This window comes from Eleginops maclovinus, chromosome 13 (genome assembly GCF_036324505.1).
Source record: "Eleginops maclovinus isolate JMC-PN-2008 ecotype Puerto Natales chromosome 13, JC_Emac_rtc_rv5, whole genome shotgun sequence".
Lineage (NCBI taxonomy): Eukaryota > Metazoa > Chordata > Actinopteri > Perciformes > Eleginopidae > Eleginops > Eleginops maclovinus.
This window is the reverse complement of record NC_086361.1, coordinates 15,305,461-15,329,487: the sequence shown is the minus strand read 5'-3', so window position 1 is coordinate 15,329,487 and position 24,027 is coordinate 15,305,461. Positions and strand designations below refer to the sequence as shown.

At 42.0% G+C, this 24,027-nt stretch overlaps 2 protein-coding genes across 4 annotated transcripts; both read left to right on the top strand.

Annotated features, from left to right (window-relative positions):
- The first annotated feature begins 6,560 nt into the window (after nucleotides 1–6,560).
- On the top strand, nucleotides 6,561–12,744 carry dclk3 (doublecortin-like kinase 3). The gene is made up of 7 exons (XM_063898682.1): nucleotides 6,561–6,718; nucleotides 8,331–8,548; nucleotides 9,018–9,149; nucleotides 9,651–10,883; nucleotides 11,328–11,460; nucleotides 11,627–11,794; nucleotides 11,894–12,744. Exons 1-7 carry the CDS (start codon nucleotides 6,652–6,654, stop codon nucleotides 12,742–12,744), a joined length of 2,802 nt encoding a protein of 933 aa, XP_063754752.1. The 5' UTR covers nucleotides 6,561–6,651.
- Nucleotides 12,745–14,135: 1,391 nt separating this feature from the next.
- On the top strand, nucleotides 14,136–24,027 carry zftraf1 (zinc finger TRAF-type containing 1). 3 transcript variants are annotated; one of them, XM_063900035.1, is made up of 7 exons: nucleotides 14,136–14,657; nucleotides 14,898–15,218; nucleotides 16,276–16,370; nucleotides 17,479–17,622; nucleotides 19,705–19,916; nucleotides 20,904–21,082; nucleotides 21,552–24,027. In XM_063900035.1, exons 2-7 carry the CDS (start codon nucleotides 14,937–14,939, stop codon nucleotides 21,762–21,764), a joined length of 1,125 nt encoding a protein of 374 aa, XP_063756105.1. In that variant the 5' UTR covers nucleotides 14,136–14,657; nucleotides 14,898–14,936; the 3' UTR covers nucleotides 21,765–24,027. The 3 variants fall into 3 exon arrangements, with proteins under 3 accessions (XP_063756105.1, XP_063756103.1, XP_063756104.1); XM_063900033.1 differs by having other exon boundaries at nucleotides 20,877–21,082; XM_063900034.1 differs by having other exon boundaries at nucleotides 14,136–15,218; nucleotides 20,877–21,082.

Genomic DNA, 24,027 nt, shown 5'->3' with positions numbered 1-24,027 from the left:
TATATCTAAAGTACCCAAAGATAAAAGAATGTGTTGTTATTGGTAAATACAGTATATCAGTGTATTAGTGATTGTATTATGATCACTGATGCCTTAAGTCACAGCTTGTTAAAATAGAACTAATATTTCTTACTTTGCTGCAGGACATCTCAATGTTTATTCATATATTCTGAAAGGCAACCTGTAACTAAAGCCTAAATGTAGTCGAGCAGAAGTATAAAGGAGCATACAATTACTTGGAAGTACTTTCAAATTCTAAGTATAGTAAGAGTACTTCATTGCATTCCACCACTGGCAACATGTTAATTCTTTGTGAGTGTGTCATATTTATTTTTGCAAAAATAGCTAATATGCAAAACAAGTATTATTTTTAGTAAAAGTCATAACATAACAGTGCAATAGACGGAATAAACGATACAAATGCAAAGTTGGAGAAGAGTTCTTGACACATGGCAGTCACCCACAGCACCTCCTCCAACATCCTTAACTTTAAGTGTGTGATATTTGTTTAACAAAAATGTCTACCATGCAAAACAAGTTTATTTGAAGGAGAGCTGGAATGTTTTATGTGTTTTCATTTGTTAGTAGTCTGTGTGTGCACAGGAATGTATTCCCTTACATACCGAATGTTTACATGTAATACAATGTAAGCCTTGATAAAGGAATGCCCCTGGGGATGCTATACTCATTCATGACCATGCTAACAAAGGACATTTGAATGTTTTAACACTTGGTTAATAGAGAGAAGGATAGCAACAGTTAATACACCAAAGCTTAAGAGAATAAAAGGCAGAGTAAAGAGAGGGGGAGGGAGAACAATCCCCCACTGTCAGAGAGATGAGAAGAAAAACAGATTGAGTCTGAGGGGAGGGAGGGCCGTAGTGATTGATTTTTCAAAAGGGGTGGGGGGGGGGGGTTGAGGTTTGTAATGTATGTTAAGTCTGTCCTCTCTGCCCCCTCTACTTGCTTCACTACATAGCTCCTCTGTGGCCTGTCTTCCTCTGGTTTTCCACTTGCTTTTGTTCTTGTTTGACTTCTAATGACCTCCGTCTAGCCTGCCTGAGCACAGAGGGTAACAAGCCTGTGTGTGTGTGTGTGTGTGTGTGTGTGTGTGTGTGTGTGTGTGTGTGTGTGTGTGTGTGTGTGTGTGTGTGTGTGTGTGTGTGTGTGTGTGTATACACCCTTGTAAACACACCTAGTCGCTTACACGTGACAGAATAGTCACAGTCATGAGTTTAAAAAAAAATAAGGCTGTCAGAAGGTTGATTTCTTACAACTGTGTTTGTTTTTGCAAACTAATAAACATGTTCTGTGCCACAACATTGCAAAACCTTAAAACCGCATGTTTATGATTCTTAACTACAACTAATAATGGTGTCAAACTAAGTGGAACTCTTAAATAAATCTTTTTTTTTCTGATTCTGATTTTTGTTGTTAGGAAGGAAATTCAAAGACCGCTAAGAAAAGAGGGATAAACCGCTTGGTGGATCTGTCAAAGGATACAACAAAAGCGTAAGCTCAATAACTAACATATGACCTCTCTGTTACAGGTTGCAACCAAAATAGGAGACCAGACAAGTTTTTATGTTAAAAAAAAAGCATTTTGTTTTTACAACTAAGCCCAAATAAACCTAAAACAAACATGAGAGTCATTAAGTGGTTTTCATGCATGTATGGGTGTGTGAAAATTTGCAACTGACGAACCAACAGCTGTGTTCGAAAGAAGAGTGAGCTGGCCTGAGGGCTGGTGTTGGCCTTTTTAACCAAACCAACCCGGATCACCTGAAAGACAAACAAATAGCCAGCCAGCAAAGAACACAGGCAGAGACCCCTAGTGGAGTGGAGGGGGTTACAATGTAACCACATTAATTTGTACAAAAACTAAAGTTTTAAAAAGTGTTGCTTTAGGGTAACTAGATACGTTTTCATGGCCAGGCCCAGTGACTTTCCAGTCTTTGCATTTGAGATCAAAGAAAGCATATATGTGTAGTTCCCAACATGTCAAACTATTGCTTTAAATCTAATACCAAAGACCTAATGCCAAGTCCCCCTCAAAGATGCAAATGAAGAAGTGACACTTGCAAAACATATCCAGACATACAAAGGGTTAAATCAGTCCTCACATTGATTTGCTATACACACAGCAGCATTGATCAAAAGCACAAACATCTACTTATCATCTGTCTGTCTCTGATGAAATTCCCCTATCTGCAGATGGTCTGATGATCTCTGTAAGTTGTGCAATAACAAACACACATTTAAAGTATCTCCCCTCTGAACGCACACTAGGAAAAAGCAGGGACTGAGGGGAAAAGTCAATTTCTAATGCTGTCATCACATCACACCATATTCCCCACCCTGTCCCACTGCCCCTTTCTCCAGTTGCCTCCCTTCTCTCTTTTCCAATGATGTATCTAAATGGGCACATGTGTGTGACGAATCTGTAAAACGCAAGGGTATGACTTTTGCCTCAAACAGGTGTGTGTGTGTGTGTGTGTGTGTGTGTGTGTGTGTGTGTGTGTGTGTGTGTGTGTGTGTGTGTGTGTGTGTGTGTGTGTGTGTGTGTGTGTGTGTGTGTGTGTGTGTGTGTGTGACAGAGAGAGGAGAGAGAGAGGAGGTGAAAGGTTGAAATCGTTCAGCTCTAGACTAAACCACGTCCACATGCGGTCTAGGGTTGAGTTTACCATGTGTGTGTTTGATGTTGTGCAATCCTGTGATATAGTGTTCTGGGATGCCACTAAGGTCATAAGATTGATTTGGATTTTTTACGGCAGTTACATGCGAGACATTCCCTTCTTCATAACGGCTTCTAACACATTCAAAGCTTGAGGCTTCAGGAAAAAGCGCAATCTTGCACAAATGAATGAACACAGATGGCCACATGTTTTAGCAGCTCCTTTACTTGGTTTCTGCTGAATCTTAGCTTCTATTGAGTTGAACTTGTCTGATCTTGTATACATAACACAATCAATCTTTCAGGCTAGACTGCTGCTGAGGTTGTTGACTTGAGACAAGCTAACAACCCCTACACTGTCCATGCACTCTGCAGTGCTTGTGTTTGGCATTAACACACTGCTTTAGCTAAGCTGGCATCTGTGAGCATATCTTTGCGTGTGTGTTTAAATACATTGAGCTGACATTTGCAGAAAGCTTGAAGCGTGGGATAAAATGCTTGATCAAATTAAGGAAGAGTGGGAGTGTCATTTACGGAGAAATGTCGATTGTTCTTTCAGCTTTCATGCAGCTTTTTTCTGTGCATCTGTGTGTGACTGTTGTGAAAAACGCCACTAAATAAACATCTGGACATGCCACTCCCTGCTCTAACATTCATTCTGCAGCAGCTCCTTTAAGTTTTTTTTACTACACTCATCTGAATCCTTTCTCACTGCCTTGTTAAAATGGAGCATGAGTGCCTAGCTGTAGCTAAGGCTTCTTGATGATGGTTTATTATTATGGATAAGCTATCAGACCAGTATGATAAGGACAACACTTAGCAGCTGCAACATAAATGTAAAAACCCCATTAATGTATCACTAATAGGGTAACTATCACTAAACGGCACATACTACCTAATAAATACTGTAAGTTTTGGTACATTGTGGCTGGCACTTACCAAAAAAGGGGTCATTTGTTTTACAGCCTGGCAACCCGGGTGTGTGTGTGTGTGTGTGTGTGTATGTGTGTGTGTGTGTATGTGTGTATGTGTGTGTATGTGTGTATGTGTGTATGTGTGTGTGTGTGTGTGTGTGTGTGTGTGTGTGTGTGTGTGACCTCAGCAGATGGGCCTGAGTCTGCATTCCTTGAGTTGTTCTGTAAATCCTCTGGTGTGCAAACTGCAACTAAGAAAAGTGGGAAAACAGTCCATTAGTTTTTCAGTGACGCAACATGTATTCTCTCTGTCAGATTTCCCTCCCTCTTTCTTTGAATTCATTTGGTGGACAGAAGGTTGTGAGAATCAACCTGTATGATGCCACTGCATGCCATGATAGGATTTTACATTTGTATCCTTAAACATAATCTTGATGTTATTACAAGACTAATTGTCTCTTGTTTATCTAGCTGGGTTGTTCTTCCAGGGAAACAATTTACATGCCTGTGGGCAGCTGCTCTGGCCGCTGGTAAAACCCCGCAGACACACTCACCCCCTCTGCTGGACTAGTACTGGTGGTGCATCATTAGTGTATTCTCTTGAACCATGTGCACTAACATATAATCTGGTCATGATTATGAGCCAAAAACGAAAATTTGATTTTATGAGACTCTTAATCCTGTGGAATAACAAAATGACCAGCAAACTCTACATAAAATAATCTTCTGAGGGCCTTTTGAGTTAAGAAACCGGGCCATAGAATCACAATGTCCTCTGTTCAGGTCCAGCTGCAGACATATCACTTGTCATATACCATGGACACATGGGAACTGATAAATGAATACAACAAATAATTTCTTTCATGTGATTAATCAACGAGAGAGTTTCATGGTATCTAATGGATGAAATGTTTTCCAAACGGAAGATAGAACACTTATAATAATATAGGATAATAAATGGTTGGTTTTGGATAATCACTATTTGGCACTTTTATTTTTGAGACACAGTGTTGGTTCTCGGTGAGTCCAGGATGCCAAGCCGGAATAGGATTTGTTGCGGACTGATTCAATAGTAACAGTATCCTTGGAGATAGAGCCATGGGGGGCAGCGTATTAGAAGATCAACCGGACACTGTCTGTGTGTGTGTGTGAATGTTTCTGTGCGTGTGAATGTGTGTGTGTGAGGCTAAGTATTAGATTCCTTCAGTGAAACTATGGTAACTGCCTGTGAGACTGGCAGTTCCCCCCTCTCTGTCAGTGTGATTTTACACTATAACTTTCTTCCAGTCATTCCAGTCCCTATAAGGTTTTGTACAATAAATAATGTGTTGTATTAATCCTTCGCTAACTCTCAAGTCCACATAGAGACAGGTTCTTAAAAAGGCAGTTACTACAGTTGAGCTCACAGAAGGGAACTCAATGAATTTTGAGGTTGTAACAAACTGAGGAACAGTTTACTTTCTAAAAATATATTTTAAAAAACAACAAAGATAGTGACTGTAGAGCAGACATGAATGCAAAGAATGAAGGAAGGCCATTGTGAGTATGCCTTTAGTGCCCAAGGCCAGTAGTTACTAACCTTGTTGTGCTAGGGACCATGCTTACTTGCACCCCTCATGCATATGTCCAATTTATTTAATGAAACAAAAGACTGATTTCCCCCTGTAGTTTCTAGGATATAAAATTGCAGCTTGAAATAGGGAAAATGATTATCCAGTATTTAACAAGGAAAATATTCAAGGAAATTATACGCAACAGAAACTAGTTTTTTCTCCTTTTCCGATCTAAGTCAAAGTCCACTTTATTGTCAAATGTCTACATGTGTTATACATACATACAATTGAAATACAGTGCGAACATAAACATGAACATATAACATAAAAAGATAAGGGCCTAGAAAAAAAGGGGGAGTAAGGGCCTAGATAAAGGGGTATACAAAAAACTAAGTAATATATATATATATATATATATCAGACACAATCAACACAATTGACAGTAGTGCACGTAGGTCTTTAGTGCAAATAATTCTTAGTGCAAAGCACATTGTCAGTAGCAGCGGAGAATAGAAAGTGACTGGTGCTGGATGAGGGAAGGGTGTGTGAGGGAGGGGGTTTAATGTCCTGGTACATCTATCACATCAAGGCCCTCAAAAGAATTCACAACCCACAATGAATTGTGAGGGTCCTGAATCTCAGGTTAAGAACCAGTGCACCAGGTGGCTCAATCAAATAGATTAGGAAAATACTAAAGGTAATGATGTCAGTACATTGATCTTTGTGAAGCACTTGGGGAAACTGCATTTTTATCACTTTATCTTACTGTTACACCATTCCCCGGTGTAGTGGGGCATGTTGTAATTGTGGAACTCCTTGTATTTGACATCAATGAATTAAAAATGGTTATGTTGGAACCATTATACAAATTCAGCAGCTGCAACAACAAATCAGGGAGATAAAGGTACTGAGAAAATGGGTTTTACAACCATGACCATTGATGCCATAGCAATGGGAGGATGGCCAAAATAACCCTTTATAGCCCAACATCACTTATAGACCTAGATGTAGTTCAATTCAATTTTTTATTTTACAAAAACTTTGACAATGATTTTTAATTTCCAGGTGGCTAGTTGTTTTAATATATAATATAACATGAACAAAAAGTAAAAAACGGTACAGTTCCGGTCAGAACTTTCAAAGTAAAACATCGTTGACCACCCAACCATCTTTAAGCATAACGAACATTAACATGAGAACATACTCACTTTACTTCGATTGTTGTATGGTTGACAAACACGTGTTTATTTAAAAGTAGTGCTGCTCTATACATAGGCCAACCACAGCACAATATTACATTCAAAATATTTTATTTTGACGGCGAAGTCGCCCCACTTCCGGTAGGTTCTCGTATCTAGCTCTTTAACTTGACGAGTAACCATGGTAACCACAGTAGCTATACACCATGTTGGTTAATGTCACAGAGTGAACCGTTACTTTAAACAGCTGGGGACTAATGGAGGAATACAAAATCAAATAGATTTAATTAGATGTGTTGGTATTGAGAGTCATGATGCCCTCACAGAGAGCTCGGTATGGATGCGAAGCAGCGCGAAATACTAAATGGCGAATGGCAGGTGAGTCGATACCCGGATTGAAATGACTTTGAGTTAAAATATTTGAAAACTTCTCAGGAGTCCGAGGGATAGCATTGTATTACACAACAAATGTTATCCTAAAAAGGATAACTAAATGAAGTTTTCTGTCCAATAAATGATTATTTATGTGAGGGATGGTCATAGGCTACTTATTTAGATATGATAGCATTTATAACCACAATGTGATGTTTTTTTCTATACATCAATACTTTAGGATGTATGAATAAGAGATATAGTATGTTCAGGAAATTAGAGCATATTACATTTACCATTTAAAGCCTGAAATGAATGATGTAATAGCGATTTGATCATATGTCATCCAACATGGATATGTATTTTTAGTTTGTTATTCTTGCTTTCCTTTTGTTTGTGTTAGTGTTTTGTGTAATATGTATTTGTACATAAGCAATATAACGTGAATTACTTAAAGGTTTTTGTCATTCTGAAAGACAGTCAAAACCTTCTGTTACAAATATTATCTTCTTCAAATGGAAATAATCTATACCTATTGAGCTAACATGAACACACTATCTTTTAAAAGATGAAAAGTTCTGACTGAGATGGCACTACGTTTAATTTAGCTTAAACTTTTATGAAAAGCAAATAACCATTAGTGCATATTTAACCATGAAGAAAAAAACCCAAAACCAAGAATCCGGGAGTTACATTTCCTTTCTTTAAACCCAACCAGATTAAGTGTTACTGCATTAGTTTCACTTAGAGCTAAACCTTTTAAAGTGTAACATACAGGAGGTGGGTTTTTTTTGTTATGAAAACTATTAGGATTTTAAGATGTATGTGATTTTACTATTAGTTACTGTTTAAGTGTACTGAAATAATAATCTACCATCGCACAAACAATTAATGAACCTCTAACCACCAAGAAAATCCTGAGTCAGTCTACCTTGACTGGCCACAGCCGGCTCTTTATAAGATGTTTAAATTAAGGAAATGGAACTTTTTCTGTGTCCAAACTTTAATTGTTAAGACTTTGTGTGATTGTGTGTGCAGTTGCTCACTCTCGGGGCGGCAGTGGTGTCTGGTTAAAAGGGGGGGGCAGTGGTCAGTTAGAAGTATACAGGTCTTGTGTTTCTGTCTGTTGTTCTGCATCTGAAAACACAACAAAAAACAAACCCCCACTGACTGAACAGATAGCATCTCTCCGCCTCCCTCAGTGCCAGAAAGTGAAACGTCAAAGATGCTGTGTGTGTCTCTAATGCTTCATCAATGATGCAGATTCAGCTGAGCCCTAACCAGGTCAGGCAAGCTTTTGTGTAGTTGTGTGGGGGTGTGCATGACTTAAGGAAACCTAAATAATTCAGCCAGGTGTTTAAAGAATCTCAAATGGCCCTTGCACTCTGTGTGATGGAAAACACTCAAATCTGATCAGTCGGATTTGTTTTCACACACGCGCACAGACTAACACAATGACGACAAACTGGTGTTGTGTTACTTATGAGTTTCCTTTGTATAAAAGTCTTGAAGAAACAATGTGATGACATCAGTGCTATTGAGCGCACTTTCAATAATCCCACTCTTGCTTTCTGTCTTTGTGCCGTCACCCTTATCCTCCATTTCTACCCGTGTTCAGTTCCTCCTGTCCCCTTGTTAAAGCGTGCTGGTGGGGCACCCCAACCATGGCCCCTACAACCCCACCCTGCTGGACATGTCCACAGGTCCCACTTCCCTCCTCCGCTTCCTCATCCTCCTCACCTCCCTCTCTTCCACACCCGCCATGCAGAAGAGAGTGCAGAGAGGCCCCACCTGGTCACCATCATACGGCCATGTGGTCAAAGTACTCTGCGCAAGGTGAGATTGAGCTTTTTCAGAAGGGAATTAAAATACGCCAATATTCAAGGTTTATTTATTGTAACTTATGGCTTAATTAATGGTTATTTAATATTTGACTAATGTAACATTTAAGGTGTAATTTGACACTTGTTTGGCTTTGAAATGTTGTGAGTGGTTATCACTTCAATTTGCTAATAATAGTCATAATGTTTGTAACATGATCATTATGAATGGGTTTTTCAATTGTTAATAAGCCACCAAGCCTGACGTTATAAACGTTAATAATATTGAATGGATTTTGTGGTGTTGCTTTTCAGTACCGTGGTCAATCAGTGGGGTTTTCCTGGTCAACTAAAAAGACCAAAAAGCACCAGAGGGATTTTTCACAACCTGGCAACCTAAAATTTAAATGTTAAAACACACAGCGAGTAATTTACATTGGAAAGGATTTCCTAATTTATAAGTGATTTTTGTCTCCGTTTTCAAGGTTACAGTCCTGTTGAACCGCAGAGGTGTGGTGTCCTTTGAGCAACTGCTATTGGATATCTCTGAGGCGTTGGGGTTTCCTCGTTGGCACAGAGCCAGAGTCACACGCCTTTACACGACCCACGCACGAGAGGTGAAGCTCAACCAGACCAAAACACACTGATGGGCTAATTTTTATTATTCCAACATTGTTCCTACATGCTCTGCATTTTGAACCTGCCCCTCAGGTTGGCTGTGCAGTACTAGTAATGTGACATGTGAGCACAAATGCAAAATAATGAAGGTCTTGAAACTGGATGACCGAGACCCTCTTTTCGCAGTTGGTAATCCAGACTTGACTTAACAAACATGATATTCACTTGACAGCTTTTGATTAAGCGAGACCGATTTAAATTCAAACCAAGCTTTTTCAAAATAAAATTACCCAGGGGTTCCAGGCTGTTCTCTTCTGTAGGAGCACCACTTGCAAAGAGAAAAACTCCAATATTACAATACATTTGGTGTATATACACACTAAGGCACACACATATCGCTCAGTGGCTTTCTGCTGTCATGCTGACCAGCATTGTTAGAGGAATTACCTCTACGTTACATTAAACTCAAACAAAACATGATTTCTTTCTTTCTGCCATAGGTGAAAGGTATATGTGATTTCTTCCGAGGCGAAGTGGCCTTCCTGGCACTAGGGAAGGTTCGTCCAGAGCTGAGCAGTGTGCAGGACGCTCTGGAAGAGCTGTTTCCAGAACATTCTCATTACCGGGCTGACGCACTACGGGCCTGGGAGAAAAGACTTCGACCAGCATCAGATAAAGCTGCTAAAGCGGACAGTGGATACAGTGAAGGGACAGACAGCAGTGAGACGCAAACTACCCAAGAAGCACACCAGGACACAAATACACATCAAGTCAAAAATCACAACAACACACACCCAAGTACGCAGCCATATACTCAGCATATAGATGTACTCCAGTTGGACAATTACAACCCAGATGTTCAGAAGTGTCACAAAAAGAATTCATGCAGAAAACCTTCTCACTTGCCAAACCACCTGCAGAGACTGCGTGTGAGGGGCGAGGCCAGAGAGAGGCGGACGTCTGTCATTGGTCCATTTAAACACGAGGACGGTCTAAGAGAAGCAGACATACCTTCTCCTACACTGTGTGAAGAATGCTTAGCAAGAAAAGCTAAATGTCACGGTCCAGAGCGGCTCAATCCCTTGTCAGGAAGGGTCCCACTTCCTCCTGTGTCGAGGAAGCAAAAAGGAAGTTCTTCTGCCGAGCAGGAAGTTAGAAAGTTGAATGTTCACAACAGCCCTCCACCTCCTCAGCCAATCAGCAGAGAAGAGGAGAAGAGCGTTGCCCAATTAGTCTTAAATCAACTCCCAGATGTGGGTCAAGTACACAAGAACATACAGCAGAGGTCGACCTTTGACCTCTCATCAGATGGAAGTGATGTCACTCTGGCAGATATCGAGCGTTGCTATGAAATTGGCCGCGCGGTTGGAGATGGCAACTTTGCAATAGTGCGAGAGTGCCGCCGCCTTGACAACGGACAAATACTTGCCGTGAAGATTGTTGAACGCTCCAAGCTGATTGGTCGGGAGCACATGATGCAAAATGAGCTGAGCCTTCTGGGTAGCCTCCGTCACCCTCGCATAGTACGGCTGTTTGCGCACCACCACACGCACACTCACTCGTACCTGGTGATGGAGATGGTGAGCGGCGGGGATCTGTTTGAGGCCATCAGTGAGAGGGGGAAATTTCCAGAGGAAGAAGCCGGACTGATGGTGTCAGACGTGAGCGGAGCACTGAACTACATCCACTCCAAAAGTATCGTGCACCGAGACCTCAAACCAGAAAACCTTCTGGTGAGTGTCAGGGGGATTTGAGAACCACATGACAATTTGTATGTGATTGTTGCATCTTTAAAGATCTATGATGGCACTAATGTTAGTTTCTTAGCATACCACTTGGGGTGCCATATATAACTATTACATTATTTTCAATACAAAGTGGGGGCGTAGTATTTAGAAAACAAATTATTCATTAAAAAATAAATTACATTTTTTATTCCTATATACAAAAAAGACTATCAGCACGAAACACTAAAACCATCTTTATTGTAGGCAACAATAGTCTTACATATCAGACTGTTCCACATTGTGATGATGTAATACCAGTACAAGTCATTAACGTGGTGAAATAAACGGAAATCACCTTTTAGCAAAAACTAAAATCCAAGTGAATAAAAATAAAGTGTCAAAACCTCAAAGTCTCACTTTGTTACTTAATGTTGTTTTGTTCTTTTTCAGATAGAGCGTGTGGCTGCTGGCATCTGTAGGCTGAAGCTGGGAGACTTTGGTCTCGCCATGGTTGTGACTGAACCAGTTTTCACCATATGCGGCACACCCACGTATGTAGCCCCAGAGATCCTCTGTGAGACAGGTGGGTGCTGTTTGCTTCATAAATCACATCCTTTAATTGCTTTTTACTTTTAAATCTATATATGCATTACTAAAAAACAATGTTTCTTGTTTTAAAAAGGTCTTCCCTACACTTTAAGCTGATTTTCAGTGGTATTTTCAAAACTAAATGTGGTTTGACCCCACAGGTTATGGTGTTGCAGTGGATGTATGGGCACTGGGTGTTATCCTCTACGTCCTGCTGTGTGGATTTCCCCCATTCCGCAGTCGGGATCGAGACCAGGAAGAGTTGTTCCAGCTGATAAAACAGGGACAACTCCACTTCCTGCCCCCCTACTGGGACCCCATCTCAGGAGGTGAGGAGTACAGAGGAATAAAGTGTGCTGCTACAAATGCATAAAACACTTACAAACTATCTGTTTCTTATTCTCATGCTTGTGTGTATTTGTGTGCAGAAGCCAAAGGCCTTGTAAGAGCGCTGCTTCAGCCAGACCCCGCAGTGAGGCTGACAGCCGAGCAGACCCTGCTGCACCCCTGGGTGAAGGCTATGGCTTCAGGTTGCAGGCAGAGGGCACTCATAGACAAAACTCAGAGGGACACAACAGATGCTGGAGCAGAACCAGACAAGCCCAGACAAGTCCAGAGACAAGCCCAGACCAATGCAACAGAAACAACGACACCAAGAGGACACAACAGCAGCGGGGAAGAAGCCACACAAACAGAGTTCAGCAGACATGATGACCATCAAACAGAGATTAGATTGGGAGGAGGATGTGATGAAGACAAAACACCACCGCAACAATCAAAAAAGACAGGCACAGTTTACAACATATCGCCACAGATACAGGCGCACACTCTTGCAGAGGCCACACCTGGTCAACAGAAACCAGGCTGTGGCTCCTCTAGCACACCAGAAATACAGGATCCATCGGAATCACTGTCTCGAGTTAGCAGCAGCGTTGACTTCAACCAGCTTGGTGCCCCCCAAACTCAAGATAAGCTTCAATCCAATATAAAGACACACTCTAAACAAAATATCCAACAGTATTCACCTCCATATTCACCACCTTCCACCAATACAGCTCGACAAACCCCGACCCGGCACTTAACCCATCCGCACCCATCCTCTGATCCAGCAATGGTGTCTCACTCTCTACATCAGCAGAACTTCACCTCTCCCCTGCACAACCCCACCACAGCCAGCGCACAACACCACCCAGCTGAAAACTACGACAAACCGATTGTTCACACCAGCAACACCCATCCAGCCGCGCAGTCAGGGCCTCAATGTCAATCTCCTGCTTAACCATGTGATTAGATCAGGGTCATCACTTTCATTGTTCTGGACAATACCGCTGATTTCCTGGTAGCTGAATCCTTGAATGACCTGCAGATAATGTGATTTAGTCTGTTGGGATTGATGAGGGTCTGATTGAAGAGGCTAGATAAACCTCATAAATGTGTGTCATGTGTCCTGCAATCATAGATGAGACGTTGTGTAATCAAGTAGGACTTAATTTTGATTTAAAAACATTTGCAGTTTGTGATTGTTTCTAAAGTTTTGGTGTAACCATGAACATACTTTGTAGTACATTTCTTAAGTGTTTGTGTTTTGGTTGTTACATTTAACTTTGCTGCAAGCCATGTTTAACTTTAAGGATCTGATATGTTATAGCCAGTCCTAGTGGATATCTTTTTAATTCCTTGTGTTTGGACACTAACCCATCCCCTTCAAGTCGATTCCTAGAAGTCTGTGATGGGATTGTTTATCTAGCCACATTTCCATACTATACCATCATAAACTAAAAGTAGTTAGTTATATAGAAAAACTTTTCAATTTAGTCCTGGTAAAAGTTTGCCATATTTAATAAACTCTTTAATGCCATATTTCTGTTTATTTTCCGTGTTTTGTACTGGTTTTGTTTGACAACAAACCGATCTGAATTGATATTCCTTGCACCATAACCATGTGATGATTAACAGCCAGTAAATAAGCAAGTTTTGGCAATATGTTGACAAATGTGTGGTGAGATTCTGTGTATTATATAGTCATTGGAGGATGTTGTGTGACAACTGCATGCATGGCTGAGGGTGGTATAGCTCCACAGCCAAATAAGGCTTATCTGTCTGTCCAATGGGAGGGGTTGCCTTGATCCTCCCAAATGCAGACAGCTGACACTTTGACATCCTGCCCCACCTAAGGACACACACACAGCCCCCCACTCTGTACACAAATGTACCCCTCCCAGTCCCTGAGGCTGCTAAACCACATATCTGGGGCACTAAAGGATAAATAAGCTTATAAATGTTTCGGACCTAGTATCAGTCTCCAAGGTTTTTCTTTGAACACCCGGTTTTTCTGGCTGAATTATTAATGCTTCTTTAACACAAAAAAAACAGGGCAACTTACAACCAGTTGAACCACTTTAGATAGATTGCTGCCACGTACAGATCTATAACATGGCAGAGTGTTGTTGTTGTTAAGTTTTGTTAGATCTCACATATTAGGTCTTATAAAAGGTGTATGTCTCGTTCATAAACATTACACATGTATAAAATATGCGTCCTCTGATGAAGGGGGCATAACTTTGTCGCATATCAGGTTTTGGTCACCTTTCACGTACTGCCATACACACTGACCCGCAGGTGTTCACTACGCATGCGCGTTCAAAAACTCTTTAAATACCCCAAGTCATCTGCCATAATAAACATTCCGCTGTCAGCCAAACACACGGCTGTGCTGAAGTAGTCACTGCCACATAGAGACCGTTGGAGACACAGCATATTTACTTTTAATGAAATTATTTATTAGCCACCATCGAGAGCCTGCCTGAGTTATAACGAATTTGACCCGGAGTCGTTAAGGCTGTGCAGGGTGAAGTCGGGGGAGACGGACAGGAAAAAAAACAAAAAAAAAAACAAAGATGGCTGTGTAACCAGAGAGACGAGTCCCAGCAGAACTGTCTCTACCCGCGGCTTTAATCACCGACAGGTCCAGTGGGTCCTCCGCGGAGAGTCAGTCGGTACCGGAGCAGGGAGGGTAGATGAGAAGCCGAGCTGGGCCGCCAGTGTACATCGTTGTAATCTGCTGTCAGGGCGAATAACGGCGTCGAGAGCAACAACAGCTGAGAGCCGAGCTGAGTTGTTTTTGTTCTGCAGAGGGAGAGGACTGCTGTGTTTTTGTCAACGTAGCTAGCCGCATAGTCTGCTAGCCTCACTGTAAGTCAACAACACTAGTCTAATTAAGTTATTATGCACATGATCTCGTTATAACACATTGGCTTGTTACATTTTAAGTATAGGGTGGCATTGATAATAATAATAAGTTAGCCTGCATTCCTCTCTGACAGCCTGCTGCCGGAGCGTTAGCCTAGCCGACGTTAGCTAGCTGTCAGCTGACCGTTAGCCTGACAGGTTGTACGCTAGCACTGAGCTAATCTGCTAATATTTGTGGCTCAGCGGCAGGTACACCTGAGAAATATATAAACAGCCGTCGTCATGTCTTCAATGGAAGAGAGAGACGGTGTGGCCGCCCCTGGCTCCTCCTCGGCCGGCATGGGGGTCGGGGCCGTGGGGGCAGCGGTGGAGGCTGTCGCCGGGGTCGCAGCCATGCAGGAGGAGGTCGGGATCCGGAGAGAAGGGCCCGAGCCTGACCCAGACGAGCCACCCAAGAAGAGGGTGAGAGTGCCCGAGGGAGAGTCAGGAAAGCTGGAGGAGAGACTGTACTCAGTGCTGTGCTGCACCGTGTGCCTAGACTTGCCCAAGGCGTCTGTATATCAGGTAAACATGGTGTCAATCACAAACCTTCCCCTCATAATTATCCTAAAACCCCCCACTGTCAAACAACAACAACGAACAAGCTGGACCTCATATTAGACACTCCCAAAAGTGGGCCAACCACTGATCCCCAACCTGTTGAATGTGTTGGCCAGCTCTGTTTTTAGTGATATTAGATACAACACAGGCCCCGGTGCTGCAAGCAGAGCCATGAGAGCAGACACACCCAGGCCCAGGGCCAGCTGTAAAACATTATACTGTGACTTATCCCCAAATAACCCTCAGGAAAAGCCACATCCCCAAACCCCACATAAAAAACATCTAGCACCTAAACGAAACTTAAATTGCATTCAACGTTTGCCCTTTGACCCACCGGAACATCGACCTTAATGACATCAAAGTGCTCTCTTCAATGTCAAGTGAACACTGTGGTAATAAATAATTGTTTAGTTAGTCTGAAAGTTACCTGGCCTTCACCATGCAGCACACATTAAAACAGTAATTTACCATGTATTAACAATACTGTGTAAACACAAAATGACATGTAAACACAATAGTCTTCCCTTAACATGCATTGATTAATAGAAGCACAAAAAGTAAGGTGTAGTAGTTCACATATCCTACACATACCCCTATCATTTTCACACAAAAGTATAAAACTCCAGATATATCCACTCTACAGAAATACTTCTGCTTTTCTGTTACTCTAATGATTTTAAGCAGCTTTAACTTTTTGTTTTTATGACTTAAATTAAAATTAGACTAGCATGAGCCGAACAAATTATGCGGTTTGATTTAAATACATTTCCAATATTAGTAACCCATTTTTTCTAAAATATTTTACCAAAATATAGTAATTTTAATTAATGATGTTTAAATGAATCCTAGTTGTAAAAAAATCAATTATGTTTACATTTAAGTTACAAAAGAAAGTTTAGATACAACTACTATAAACATTTCCCCTGTGTCTCTTCCCACTTTGGATCCAGATTAATGATAATTATTTGTAACTTTTCTTATACACTTAGTTTGATTGTGCCCTCATCTTTTTCCACCACAGTGTACCAATGGACACCTGATGTGTGCAGGCTGTTTCATCCACCTTCTGGCTGATTCTCGTCTCAAGGAGGAGCAGGCCACGTGTCCCAACTGCAGGTACTTTGAGTCCACTTCAAATCAGAAAAGCAAAGCAGGCAAACACAGTTCAAAGCATCTAGAGTTTCTGGCTGACAATATCTGCTAGTGTGAGGATTGCATAAAGTCGAGGAAGGATCAAAATGCCCTGTTTTTACCTTGAGGTACGATCACACGTGGGCCAAAGCAGGCGAGTGACAATTGAGACGATATTTGTTGGAAAGTTCACCAAGGTTGAACTCTACTCAAACCCTTTTGCTCGCATGAAATGGAATTTGACTGGAGAAGGGGGACCACAGGTGTGACTGTGCCTTTAAGCCTTAAAGGTCGGGCATTGTCGCACCCTGATTGGCCAGGAAGGGGAATTTATCAAGCTGCTGTCAATTCTTAATTAGCAGACAGTCCCCACACCCTGTGCAACAGGTGTTCTGAATTACCCTCCAATCAACTCAGGGGATTGTGACATTCAGCTAAAATGAGTTGGGGAAACAGGGAAATGAGGAATACTTTAGACCAATGGACTGTTAAATAATTTAATTAATGGCACTAAATCATTGTCTATGGTCTAAATATGACATTTTGGTTATATACGCATTGTTAAATGTTCCCAGGCCAAATAATGAGACAATATATATCGTTTCATCCAATTAAATAAATGATCCAAAACAAACCCTGATTTGTTTGTCAGGCAGGGAGTATGGGATGCTACCTAATAGCGATTATAGTTTGAAAAAACACAAATGTAATGCAATGTGAGAATGATGTCAAACAGCAGACAAACATTGATGCAGTAATGACTGTAAGATGCCTTCAAAAGCTAGTTAAATTAATTAAGTTCTCAGAATCAAAATGCGATACCTTCTCTGGCCTTTTTCACTGATGCATGTCCACAGGAAGCCATAACTTGTGCTGGGTTTGCATGTTGACAGTCATTTCACACATACTCATCTGCCGTATGATGAAATACCCATTAACTGTTGCCAAAACCATAACGTAACTAGCAATTCATCCCTGTGCATTGTTCATGATCTTGTACAAATATTCTTTACATACCGCAAATGCTATACTGCACTGAGGGGTGACATGTGGCTTCCTGTGTGTGTGTGTGTGTGTGTGTGTGTGTGTGTAGGTGTGAGATCAGTAAGAACCTGTGCTGCAGGAACCTTGCCGTGGAGAAGGCTGTCAGCGAGCTGCCGACAGAGTGTACCTTCTGCATAAAACAGTTCCCCCGCTCCAGCTTAGAGAGACACCAGAAAGAGGAGTGCCAAGACAGGTATACAGCGTGCACACACACACACACACACACACACACACACACACACACACACACACACACACACACACACACACACACACTTTTTCCCTTAACAGGCTTTAATACATGTTGGAGGTTCACAAAGGCCCTTAAAAGGTGCCATAGAATGGAAAACTGTGTTTACCTTGGCATAGTTGAATAAGGACAGTTCGGTACATTGAGCTGACATACCGTGAACCTCAAACACCATTGTTTCCTCCTTCACGTGCAAATCATGAATATGCATATCACAGCGGTAAAACGGGCGACTTACAACAATCCTTGTGTGTGACATAACACATGGTAGTCCAGCCCCAACATGTGCATACACCAGCTGCTGGAAACACTAACACTTACCACTCTGTAACGTTGCTCTCCAATCTCCGACGAACTGGCTGTTCTTCAAATTCATCGATTTCCTCCTCCGATAAAGGCTCTAACATGTAAGGTTGGATGCCAATAGCCTCCATGGTTCATCTCTCACAGTTTCGTGAACTTCACTTACTTCTGTGGGCTTTGAGGCAGCCATGGATTGCTCCTTGTAAACCAGCCAATCAGAGCAGAGCTCGTCATAATTATGTAAATGAGCCCCAAAATAAGGCAATCCAGCTTGTTTCATTCTAGGACCAAATCATAGATGGGCCTGTAAAACTGCATCTGGACATTTTCTGGATCAACCAAAGTCATATACCTTCTTTGTAGACATCAGAGAACAATTTAAAATACCAGATAGATGCATTCTATGGCACCTTTAAGGAAAGGTTCAGCCAAAATGTTGAATAGCTCCAAATCTAAAATGGTTATTTCTCCTTATAACAATTATTGCTAACAGCATGTAATTAAATGTGCCATAAAACAAATGAATAACAGACTTCTAAAATATATATATAATATATATTTATTAAAATGCTAGGCCATTACTTGGTTCATCAAATCTATATCCTCCTAAAAATAAAAGCTGTGTGCATACCAACACACAAAATGACAAATTCACCAGTACTATCTGTGTGTGTGTGTGTGTGTGTGTGTGTGTGTGTGTGTGTGTGTCTGTGTGTGGTAGCAGTATCACAGGGAGTTAATTTGGGGAAGATGGCGGAGCATGTGACCAGCTGCTAATTCTTATGAAGCAAAGCAGCTGATGTGATTGTGTGTGTGTGTGTGTGTGTGTGTGTGTGTGTGTGTGTGTGTGTGTGTGTGTGTGTGTGTGTGTGTGTGTGTGTGTGTGTGTGTGCGCCATTCAGCCTGGTTGAGTTATAATGCATGAAATCCTATGGGGTTGTAGCTATAGCAACAGGTGACCCTGCTTAGGACAGCTGTGCCCGTGCCAATGTTGCCATGACAACGGCCAAATCAGTCACCAGGTTTCTGGTCAGGTCAGACGGAAAAATGTGGCGCAAGGATCCGACCGCTTCTTTAACACAGAGGACGTTGTTCTCCTTCATTCACGCCACTGTTACCGTATGAGGAAGGCGCAAAGAAAACAAAGCAGTCAATAGCATTCTGAAACAATAGGGAAAATTAGGATGGAAAATAAAATACAATTGTAATGTAATGATTTAGTTTATTAGACAGGGACAGTGCAAATGAATTGATTCTGTAAATGTGCCTGTAGTCCCTGGACAGATGTTATGAAGTCATTGTAACTCATTCATTCTCTTGGTAGTGTGTATGAGGCAAAAGTTGCAGGTAACAGGAAGTGAGTAACGCCAGTGTGGTTTTAATAATCCTTGGTCCACTTCCGAGGCTTAACCATTACCTTCAGGTTATAATTACCTCTCTTTCAAACTGTAACAGGTATTCATTCCAAAGCAAAGGAAATAGTTGATATAATCGGAAGAGTTTCTGGATGAGGTTGACACTCGGCACAAACGTATTATTTGTAGAGTATTAATTAGCCTTGTTCAACACACAAGTTAATAGCCTCCTTTCGGTATTATTATCACCTTCCACTCACATAAGTATGTACATTTGTCCTAGAGCTCCTCTGTAAATATCCATCTAATATTTATATATTATATCAAGTTTGTCTTTTAACTCACCCTCACCATTATGTTTTTCCAGGGTGACGCAGTGTAAGTACAAGAGGATCGGCTGCCCCTGGCAAGGTCCGTTTCACGAGCTGCCAGCCCACGAGAGCGAGTGCTGCCACCCCACTAAGACCGGGACGGAGCTGATGGGGATCCTGGGAGAGATGGACCAGAGCCACCGCAGAGACATGCAGCTCTACAACAGCATCTTCGGACTGCTCTGCTACGAGAAGATCGGCTTTACAGGTACATTCAAGAAGAAAAGGGGGAGATGATGATAGTGTGAGAAAAACTGTTAAAGGGTAACCTCAGTTTGTATTTATTATCCTGGACCCCATTTTAGTTAGTTTTTATATTAACAAATGAAATACAGAAATAGAAATGAGTCCAGTATTGAGCGAGAACGCTGCATGCGCAAAAAGGACTGCAATGTAATCCTTAGGGCAATAGAAGTCCACTAAAAGTACTAATTTTTGCCACTGACCGACTAAGATTGTTGTCTAGTGTCTGACAAAAAGAGGAACTTCCAGAGAAATTTTAAAAAATTCTTTACATCTCACAAAGTTTCACTCAAGGAGAAGTTTTTAAACTTTGCGAGACAGTTCGGTAAAATCCAAAATAAATCAGCTACATTTTGAATCCATGACATTGAAAACCTTAAAGGTAACGCTACGCCGGTACTCCCACACGTCAAACTCCTCTCTCCTGCACACACGTTTCCAAGAGTGCTTTTTGCAAAAAGTCACATGACGCGAGAGCAAAGACACCATTCAGCTCACAAAACAAAAACAAATAAAGGCGATAACAAAGAATACACAAGAATACAAAATAACAGCCATATAGTTAAAACGATATACCATTTAAAAGCAACACATGTACAAAGTGCAGAACGCTCAGCAGAGGAGGGGGGGTTTAAAATGGTGGGTTTAAAAAATGGACAGTGTAGGAGCCTATTTCTCTGTAGAGTGCTTTCCCTAACGCTGTCAGACACTTATTCTCACCATCTGAGCCCATGAGTGGAGAAAACAGACAATTTGTAGGTGTATATTGTCAGCACTGATTGTCTTGCGAGCCGTGTGCAGCCCTCTCGCTCAGTACTGTCCCTTCACTCATTAGACACGATGACACAATGATGTTGGTGTTGATTGTGGTTCAGGTTGAAAGATACCGAAGTTACCCTTTAAGAACATCCTTTCCTCACATTAGACAAACTGGTTGCTCTGCTCCATCCAGAGGTGCAGTTCAGGCCGTACCGCACGGACGACTTCATCACTCGCCTGTACTACGAGACGCCGCGCTTCACCGTGCTCAACCAGACGTGGGTGCTGAAGGCCCGCGTGAACGACTCCGAGCGCAACCCCAACCTGTCCTGCAAACGCACCCTCTCCTTCCAGCTGATCCTCAAAAGCAAGGTACGCACACTTATGTCTGTCCGTGTTTATTTCTGAAGTTCTTTAGCGTGCTTATTTTCAGAGTGCGGTGTTAAGATATCACCTTAAAGTGTTACAGAAGTGAGATGCTATTTTTTGGCTGCCATCCAAGATGCTTATTTCTGGATTTGAGGGAGATTTACAGGTTGCAACCCTGATGTCTCACGCTCTATTTAAAATGAAGCAACTTTAATTTGAGATAAGGAAGTGAAGTGTTTCCAGTTCTGGACAGTAGCATCTGCTTGAGTTTAATGACTCGAATAACTCCTGAGAGGAGGTTGTGTCGAGTTGAACAGCTGACAGTTTTATTGCAATATGGCATAAAAGTGATGAGATTTTGGACAGACGTAAATGTTGTAAATGTGCCTCAAATGTTAGTTTTGATTCCAAAGTTACAGGCAGCAAATGTTGCGGATGATACAATAACACAAGTGTGTGTGTTTGTGTTTAGGTGAACTCTGCCCTAGAGTGCTCCTTCCTGCTGTTGAAGGGCCCGTACGACGACGTGCGGATCAAGCCAGTCATCCATCACCACTCCTTCTGCAACGACGCCAACGAGACCGAATACGTCCCTCTGCCCATCTCCGACTCGGTGGAGTGCAACAAACTGCTGGCCGCCAAAAACATCAACCTGCGCCTGTTCATCTTCCAAGTCCAAAAATAAAGAGTGAAGGAAGAGGAGGAAGAGGAGGAGGAGGAGAGGAAAAGGAGGAGGAGGAGGAAGATGAAAAGAAGAAGAAAAAGGGTGAAGGAGGGCGAGGGGCTGATGAAGATTAAAGAGAGACACCACTGAACCACTGATACCTCTTAACACTTACACACACACATTCACGCAGGGTACACACACACACACACACACACACACACACACACACACACACACACACACACACACACACACACACACACCACTTATTACACTTACCTCCTTTTACAAGATAGTGAGACCCCTTGCGCGAGGGGGAGCTGTGAGTTGCCGTGGAGATGGGTGGGCATTGTTATGGGATAGAGGGATGGGGTGAAACCGGCAGGGGGTTTTGGGGTGGGGGTGAGAGCTGAGGGAGGTGGTTCTGGTGTGTACCTGTGGAGGCTCCCTGAGGTCAGGTTGTGTTTGACCTTTCACCCCTGACCCCTAGCCAGAGGTAGCACACACACCAAACAAAGCAAGATTTGCTGGGTGTATTTGTTGCGTGTGTGAATGTGAATGTGTGTGTGTAAGAGAGACAGTGGGGGGTGAAGAGAATAAAGTGACGGACCCTCGAGTGTGGCCCGAACTCTCTGCTTTTATGTGGAAATGTCCCAAAGACGTGATAATGTGAAAATAGAGCGACTGACTCTACGGAGCAGTTCTTTGGACATGAATGAATGTAGAGTGTGTGTGTCAGTGTGTGTCTTTCCCTTCCCTCCTTCACTTTATGCCTGAGTCTTGTCAACAATGTCTTTCTGTTTTGAAAAAAAGGGTGTCCATTTTGAGTCTCAAGCTTTGCCAGAACAGGAGAAAGACTGCATCCCCTCCCCCCCTCCCCGATGACCCCCTTTCACCTTTAAACACGAGGAGAGACGGCTGCGTCCATGTTTTAGTTCTTCGACTTCTTTCTCCATCTGTGGTTATATATAACCTCCAACACTAATACCCCTTTTTATTTCTCTTAACCTTAAATATTTAAATACCTGTGAACTTTTTATTTTTTATTTTGGGTTTTAGCGTGTGACTGACTGCCCTTGATTCTGTGTGTGTGTGTGTGTGTGTGTGTGTGTGTGTGTGTGTGTGTGTGTGTGTGTGTGTGTGTGTGTGTGTGTGTGTGTGTGTGTGTGTGTGTGTGTGTGTGTGTGTGTGTGTGTGTGTGTGTGTGTGTGTGTGTGTGTGTGTGTGTGTGAACGGATCACAACTGTTCTTGTGAAAATGTCCCGACAATCAATCCCTGAGGGAGGACATGACTGGGTTACAAACGGACTTCAGGTTGGATGTGTGTCAGCTGCTTTTTGGTCATTTTATTATTGGATCCTTTGGAACTACTTTATTTCAATCTTTATTATTTACTTTATATCATACTGTTTATTTTGTTCCAAGATGATTTTGATTTCGAGGCGATAGTTAGAATGAACCAGGGGGATATATTAGCCATTTTTACTGCAGTTATATAAAGTGATTTAGAAACAATCATATAGCTATAGTTTTTACACCAGAAAGAAAATGTATTTATTTTATAAAGGATCCGTAAGGAGAATGTTTGGTTATGTTATCTCCCAAAAAAAAAAAAATCCCAATCACTTTGTTATTTCCTGCCATGCTGGGAGAACCACAGATGTTATTTGATCAGCGTTGATCCTCTTCAAGGTATCAAAAACACCATCATCTTCAGTCAAATGTGTGATTCTCAAGTTTGTTTTCATCCATCAAAAATACTCCAAAGTAACTGACACACAGAGAACCCGGGCCAGGTTGTTTTCCAGAATGAGAATACAGGTTGGATTTGTTTGTGTCTTTGAGCAAAAATACGAGGGAGATGCCATCGATAGTGTGGGATCGGTGTGTGCACTGCGCGTGATGGATGAACTCTGACGAGGACGAATCAGAAACCCAGCTTCTTCATCTGCTCGGAACTTCACCGGAAGATCTCTCTGGAAGATCAGACTGTGTGTGTGTGTGTGTGTGTGTGTGTGTGTGTGTGTGTGTGTGTGTGTGTGTGGCAGGGGTGGGGGGGGCGGTTTACCTTAGCGCGGTGACATATTAGTGTTAGACTTACTTGAACGAGAACGACAAGATGTTACTTAAGTAGACTCTACTGTAAAGCAGATAGATCTCTCTCCTCCTGACCTCTACTTCCTGTATTTCTGTGTTTTAATGCTTCGTCTCTATGCCAGTGGACTCACTCATCTCACTTTGGCTGTACATGTGCCTTTTATTAAAGATCATGGAACCTGAA

Excerpts from the sequence above, each read along its gene's own strand:
- dclk3 (XM_063898682.1), top strand. The coding sequence starts at position 6,652 with ATGATGCCCTCACAGAGAGCTCGGTATGGATGCGAAGCAGCGCGAAAT. Across the intron at positions 11,461-11,626 it reads AGAGATCCTCTGTGAGACAG|GTTATGGTGTTGCAGTGGAT; the intron begins GTGGGTGCTGTT and ends TTGACCCCACAG. Across the intron at positions 11,795-11,893 it reads CTGGGACCCCATCTCAGGAG|AAGCCAAAGGCCTTGTAAGA; the intron begins GTGAGGAGTACA and ends ATTTGTGTGCAG.
- zftraf1 (XM_063900033.1), top strand. The coding sequence starts at position 14,937 with ATGTCTTCAATGGAAGAGAGAGACGGTGTGGCCGCCCCTGGCTCCTCC. Across the intron at positions 17,623-19,704 it reads AAAGAGGAGTGCCAAGACAG|GGTGACGCAGTGTAAGTACA; the intron begins GTATACAGCGTG and ends ATGTTTTTCCAG. Across the intron at positions 19,917-20,876 it reads CGAGAAGATCGGCTTTACAG|ACAAACTGGTTGCTCTGCTC; the intron begins GTACATTCAAGA and ends TCCTCACATTAG.